At 43.2% G+C, this 7,183-nt stretch overlaps 1 protein-coding gene across 1 annotated transcript; it reads right to left on the reverse strand.

Annotated features, from left to right (window-relative positions):
• Positions 1-310: 310 nt before the first annotated feature.
• Positions 311-4,311, reverse strand: inab (internexin neuronal intermediate filament protein, alpha b). Its single transcript, XM_046405201.1, has 3 exons — positions 2,117-4,311; positions 1,443-1,567; positions 311-1,219 (listed from the first exon to the last, which is right to left on the reverse strand). The coding sequence occupies exons 1-3, from the start codon at positions 3,161-3,163 to the stop codon at positions 937-939; spliced, it is 1,455 nt and encodes a 484-aa protein (XP_046261157.1). The 5' UTR covers positions 3,164-4,311; the 3' UTR covers positions 311-936.
• Between the last annotated feature and the right edge of the window lie 2,872 nt (positions 4,312-7,183).

The raw sequence follows: 7,183 nt of genomic DNA on the forward strand, positions 1-7,183 counted from the left end.
CCACTTTTGAGAGTGAAACTCGACCAGGAAGTTGTTACGCAGAGGTGATTGGACCACAGTCAAACCACTGATGCTGCGGCTGTGGTCAGCGCAATTGTGCAAGTGGCAAGTTAAGCAGACATTGTGCTTATGAACTCCATTTTTTGTAAAGCGATTTGAAATAATGGCTCAGCAAGACACTGTCATATACTATTATTTATTTTGGCGGCTTTGCTATACCTGCAAACTGTGCTTCCTTACTAAAGTATTATATGAAGAATAATTTTATTTGTATTGCATAAGTGGATGCAGAAAGAGTAGCTGACACCAGTTGATGTGTTTTGAATCTTTTGTTCCTTAAATACACACAGTAACACTCGCACACACATGCTTCCATTGGAATGTGTTGAGGGTATCTCACAGTTTGTGGTTTTAGTGAATGACCAGAGTTATCTTCTATTGTGTTTCAGTATCACATATTGATGTAACATGAGTCCAAAGTGTGAATATTATATTTCAAAATACCATACTTCTGTAAGAGATGCTACCTAAGTGCTTCTTATTGTCTGATACTGAGTGTGTGAAAGAGAGAGAACAGATGTACCGTGGTTTTGTATGGGGTGATGGTTACAGTAGAGTTATAATGGATTTCCTTTGGGGAACACATGTGGGGGACGAATGGGAGGAGGAAGAATAAACCCACATAAAACAAACATCCAGATCCCATACTCTACACACTCGTGGACATCCCAACACACACCAATTCAGATAGAAACCATGACGATTTTATGATGCTCGTTACAAGATTGCAAAGGCAGATCTATCATTTAAGATCCCCACAAGTGTTTAAGCATAAAGGCTCAGGGTTTGTTTTAGGATGGGAAATGAAGAGAGGTTAGGGTTTGCAGGGAAGAAGGTGAAGCTTCAGGGGTTCAAAAACAGGCTTACAGTAGGCTCTTAGTTTTTCTGATTGGTGGGAATATCGCTGGCGTCTTGCTGCTTCTCCATCTTCTTGGTGGTGACCACTGTTTCCTCATAAACTTCACGCTGGGACACCTTGGCTCCAGACTTGATCTGCTGCTGCTGCTGCTGCTCCTCGTCTTTGCCCTCCTTCTTGGAGCCCCTGCTGGAGCTGGTGTAAATGCGGGATTGGTAGTTGTAGCCTTGTCCAGCACCTGCAGTGGGGCCAGGATAGGTGATCCCGGTCCCTATGCGGGTCTCCTCGCCTTCCAGTAGTTTCCTGCAGAGGAGCAGCAGGATCAGGGGAATGGTTAAGAGAGGATGAGGTATAGGGGAGGAAATAAATGGTAATGGACAGGAACAGCAATTAAACAAGGCCCATGTGAAATCCTTCCCACTAGGAATCTGTATTCTAGTGATTTTAAATTCTGCTCTTTCTTTTCCATTATACAGAGGTTATCATAACTGAATGTGCATGAGTTATCTTTAGGGGAGGAGCTTACCTGTAAGCTGCAATTTCAATATCCAGTGCCATCTTGACATTCAGCAGGTCCTGGTATTCCCTCAGGTGACGAGCCATCTCACTCTTAGTGGTCCTCAGCTCATTCTCTAGCTCTGCCATGCTGTCCTAAAAAAAAAAAAAACAAGGAAACAATACTAGAAAAGTAGGCCAAGGTTCGAGATTTACAAAATGAGAAAATAAGTTAGAAATAGTAGTCTGTGACCACACTGCTTGCAGAAGAATAATGGCAGTGCCCAAACAAAGACCTCTGTCAGTCCTGTTCTTAACCTGTGCAATGTGTAGCTGGAGATTTGAGTGACTTATGAGCAGCACAGATTGTAATGTTTGTCCCCAAAGCATATTCTCGTGTGAGAGCTGAATCAAAAAGACCAGATGTATGAAACTACTCATTTACAGCCCATATACACTCCATGGGCGTTGTCAGATGCAGCTGCTGAGCGGACTGTCCCAGGGGAGTGAGTTTCAGCACCACGGACAGAGCCTGACACACAGCAGCTCCTGCTGATATTAATGCTGCTCTGGCATTAAAAAAAACACTGTACAGTGAATTCATTTCAGTGTATGGTTGATGAACTTCTATGAAATTATTTTCTCATATTCTATTCGTCTGCAACCCTTTTGCTAAGCAATTGACGATCATTAAAATGTGATTACCTGGTAGTTTCCAATCTCCACATTGTGCCTGTCCTCCATCTCCCTGAGCTGCTTTTCCAGGGACTCGTTGGTTCCCCTCAGACTCTCTATCTCAATGGTCTTGGACTGCAGCTGCCTCCTGAACTCATTCATCTCCTCCCTGCTGGCGCGGATGGCCTCATTACTCCGGTTGGCTTGCTCGGACAAGTCGGCAAACTTGGACTTGTACCAGTCTTCGGCGGACTGCAGGTTCTTGGACGCCATGGACTCGTACTGGCTTCGAATCTCCTTGAGGGCGGAGGTGAGGTCCGGCTTGGACACCTCCAACTCCACAGACACCTGTGCAGCCTGGATCATCTCCATCAGCTCGGCCACCTCCTCCTCGTGCACCTTCCTGAGGAAGTTGATCTCGTCCAGCAGAGATTCCACCTTTTTCTCCAGGTCCAGGCGCACCATGGTGGCATCATCCACATCTTTCTTAAAAGCCTTGAGGGTGGCCTCCGCCTCCTCCCGGGCACGGAATTCCTCTTCGTATTTCCCCCTGAGCTTCTGCAGGTCGTCTTCAATATTATCCCTCTCGATTAGTAGCTGAGACTTCTCTCCGTTGAGCTCGTCGAGTTGGGAGCGCAATTCGCGGATCTCTTGTTGGTAAAGCTCGGCCAGGCGGGACGGCTCAGTCTGCCGTTGGCGTAGCGCATTTAGCTCCGTCTCCAGCACTTTGTTGTGCTGCTCCAAGTTGCGCACTTTCTCGATAAACATCGCAAAGCGGTCATTGAGACCCTGCATTTGTTCCTTCTCATTAGTACGGATGATTTTGAACTCATTGTTGAGGACGCTGCTCTGTGTCAGGTCGAAGTTCTCCAGTGGCATGGACGAAAAGGAGCGGCCGGACTTCCTGCTGTACGAGCCCAGAGATGAAATGTTGCTCCGGGATACGGAGGAGTGCCGGTAACCTCCCCGGGAGGACATGCTCCCCGCAGTCCGCGATGGAGAGGTAGCATAGCGGGGAGAGTCCCCGAAAATTTTCCGATAGGAGGAGGAGGAAAACACTTCAGATCCGTAGCTCATCTTGGCTGGTATGGAGACAGAGCAGAGCAATGGGCGCGTCCCCTTTATATACGGGGACTAAGCCAATCACTAATTAATGCCCGGTGGCAACATCCGGAAAACATCATTCGCTCCACATGCTTTAGGTCGAGAATCAATAATGAATCTTAGATTCCTAGATTAATTTTTCTTTTCTCATAGCTGGTCCGTAATAATCCTGACATCAGTCCAGATGTGTGCAGTTGACACTGTGTGGAGCAGATGGAACTGTCCTTTTTGGCGCAGCGGTGATGCGTCAGTGTGTAATCGCTTGAGGCACATTTACACTTAAATCAGAAACTAACACTGACAGGTTCTTTCAGAAAGAAATCTTTGGTTTTTGATACTAAGGTGACCTTCAGCTACACTTCAGTGTTTCTGTAGCTGAGAGAAAACACTGTGAACTGACCTCCACCCGAAATCCAAATTCACACCAAGTGCAAAATGGTGATTTGTAGGAAGAAGGATGATGGTGTACTTTACTTCAAAACCTTTAACGCTTACATACCTACGACTGCTAGCTGAAAACTAACAGCGTAACTTTAAAACATTGCAGTGATATTGTCCACAAAATCTCTTCTACATCTGCAGATGTACTGATGAATTTAACCCATCAACCTATGTCCTGTAAACCACGTACCTTAAGTCCTCAAGTGTCCGGTTAAATTGGAACAAATCCATATGGATTAAACTGATGTGATTCTGAAGGAACATGTGTGTTCCCCTCATCTTCTTCTCAAACAGTCAAAGTTCAAACGTAGCCACAATAAACTGACAGAGAGACACTGAAAAACGCTCAGAATCAAAGGCAGACACACCAGATTCGCTTTCACTGTTGGATCTGTTTACCTACTGAGCTACCGAATGTGTAGTTTCCATTTAAAGATAGACTTGTTCATACGGATAAGTAATAAACTGTATCTTATATATCTGTTGAAGAGTTTGAAAAAGTTTTAGATTTAAAAATGACACTCAGAATTAGTCTTTTGAAGTGGTTTGATAATAATTTGTTTAGTTTAGCGTGTATTTTGTTCAACAGCTCTTGAAGACAGTATCAGACAGACAGGTCTTTGCTGCCCTCTGTTGTCAAATTAAACTACAAGCAAACAAATATTTCAAATACACTGTATAGACAAAAGTATTGGGCCACCTGGGCGTTACACAAACGGGGACTATAATTACATTACATTCGGCAGTTATAACAGCTTCCACTCTTCTGGAAAGGCTTTCTGCGGGACTTTGAAGTGTTTCTGTTTCGGGATTATTGCCCATTCATGCATTAGACCATTTGTGAGTTCAGGCACTGATATTGAACCAAGAGGCCTGGCTCACAGTCTCTGTTCCAGTTCATCCCAAAGGTGTTGGATGGGGTTGAGGTCAGGATTCTGTGTGGGCCAGTCAAGTTCTTCCACACCAAACTCATCCAACATGTCTTAATGGACTTTGGACTTGCTTTGTGCACTGGGACACAGTCATGCTGGAATAGAAAAGGACCTTCCCCAAACTGTTGCCACAAAGCTGGAAGCATAGCATTGTCCAAAATGTGTTGGTATGCTGAAGTATTAAGATTTTCCTTCATAGGAAGTAAGGGGCCGAGCCCAGCCCCTGAAAAACAGCCCCATACCAGACCTGAATTCAATAATAAAAAGGTTTGTTCCAATACTTTTGTCTATATAGTGTACAAGTTAGGATCACTTGGTGTTAAGTTGTTTGAGTGTATAAACTATAATAGTGAATGCAGCCTACTGGCTTCTGAATGTTCAGGTGAACTAATGATGGATGAATGCCCTGGAGATTATTTTTTCCCATTTTTATGAAATCTGTGCTGACGTCAAACAATGTTGTAAAGTGTGTGATAATAAAACCTGTGTGAATAAATACATCCTGTAAACCAAAGTAAACCAGCTTGTAGCTGGAGAGGCATATAGTTATAACAATGACAATGCCAATAGAAAAGCTCTCAAGTTATCTGGAGAAATGCATTTTTACTTTGTGTTGTGGGGAGGAACTGTGTGATTCTCCTCCTCCTGTTGGTCTGCGTCAAATCTTACAAAGTTAGGTTGTGCAGTTGAATTAAAAACTGCAGAAACCTTCATGCTAACCCAGATGGATGGGAGTAAAATACATTTTGCATGTCATCCTGTTATTGTATTGGTACATTTTTCTACATTTTTTTGTAATTGAATTTGGGGTATTTTTCAAAAATCCTCAGATGAGATGATACTGTTAGCTGAATGCAGCTATAAATGCCACTTTGACCTCAGAGTCATTGTTTCATTTCAGTCCCACACCAAAGAAGTGTGCTATTGTGCAAATACTCTTGGGCTTCACTGTGAATAGTCATATTCAGTTGGCTTAATGTTAGGTTACTGTTTAAGATTCAGTGGTGCAAAATATTTTTCTCAAGTAGTGTACAGAAGTACAACTTTGAAGTACTTGTTTTCCCAATCTACAGTGGTGGTCAAAAGTTTACATACACTTGTAAAGAACATAATGTCATGGCTGTCTTGAGTTTCCAGTTATTTCAACAACTCTGATTTTTCTCTGATATAGTGATTGGAACAGATCCTTCTTTGTCACAAAAAACATTCATGAAGTTTGATTCTTTTATGACTTTATTATGGGTAAACTGAAAATGTGACGAAATCAGCTGGGTCAAAAATATACATACAGCAATGCTAATATTTGGTTACATGTCCTTTGGCCATTTTTACTTCAATTAGGCGCTTTTGGTAGCCATCCACAAGCTTCTGGCAAGTTTCTGGTTGAATCTTTGACCACTCCTCTTGACAGAATTGGTGCAGTTCAGTAAAATTTGTTGGCTTTCTGACATGGACTTGTTTCTTCAGCATTATCCACATGTTCTCAATGGGACTTAAGTCAGGACTTTGGGAAGGCCATTCTAAAACCTTAATTCTAGCCTGATTTAGCCATTCCATTACCACTTTTGATGTGTGTTTGGGGTCATTGTCCTGTTGGAACACCCAACTGCGCCCAAGACCCAACCTTCGGGCTGATGACTTCAGGTTTTCTTGAAGAATTTGAAGGTAATCCTCCTTCTTCATTGTCCCATTGACTCTCTGTAAAGCACCAGTTCCATTGGCAGCAAAACAGGCCCACAGCATAATACTACCACCACCGTGCTTGATGGTAGGCATGGTGTTCTTGGGGTTAAAGGCCTCACCTTTTCTCCTCCAAACATATTGCTGGGCATTGTGGCCAAACAGCTCTATTTTTGTTTCATCTGACCACAGAACTTTCCTCCAGAAGGTCTTATCTTTGTCCATGTGATCAGCAGCAAACTTTAGTCGAGCCTTAAGGTGCCGCTTTTGGAGCAAGGGCTTCCTTCTTGCACGGCAACCTCTCAGTCCATGGCGATGCAAAACACGCTTGACTGTGGACACTGACACCTGTGTTCCAGCAGCTTCTAATTCTTGGCAGATCTGCTTTTTGGTGCTCCTGGGTTGACTCTTCACCCTCCTGACCAGTTTTCTCTCAGCAGCAGGTGACAGCTTGCATTTTCTTCCTGATCGTGGCAGTGACAAAACAGTGCCATGCACTTTATACTTACAAACAATTGTTTGCACTGTTGCTCTTGGAACCTGCAGCTGCTTTGAAATGGCTCCAAGTGACTTTCCTGACTTGTTCAAGTCAATGATTCTCTTTTTCAAATCTGTGCTGAGCTCCTTTGACTTTCCCATTGTAGCGTTTGTGGGTGTTTTTATCCAATGAGCCCTTTTTAAATGGCCTCAGAGAAGTCACCAGCTATAGTCACTCATAATCACTCACAAGAAGTTAAGAGGTCATGCTATGAAGCTCATGTCATTGACACAACTTTCTAAGTCTCCAAAATTGCTCATTCATGTTGCTGTATGTATATTTTTGACCCAGCTGATTTCGTCACATTTTCAGTTTACCCATAATAAAGTCATAAAAGAATCAAACTTCATGAATGTTTTTTGTGACAAAGAAGGATCTGTTCCAATCACTATATCAGAGAAA

Source organism: Scatophagus argus, chromosome 2 (assembly GCF_020382885.2).
Source record: "Scatophagus argus isolate fScaArg1 chromosome 2, fScaArg1.pri, whole genome shotgun sequence".
In the NCBI taxonomy this organism is placed as follows: Eukaryota; Metazoa; Chordata; class Actinopteri; family Scatophagidae; genus Scatophagus; species Scatophagus argus.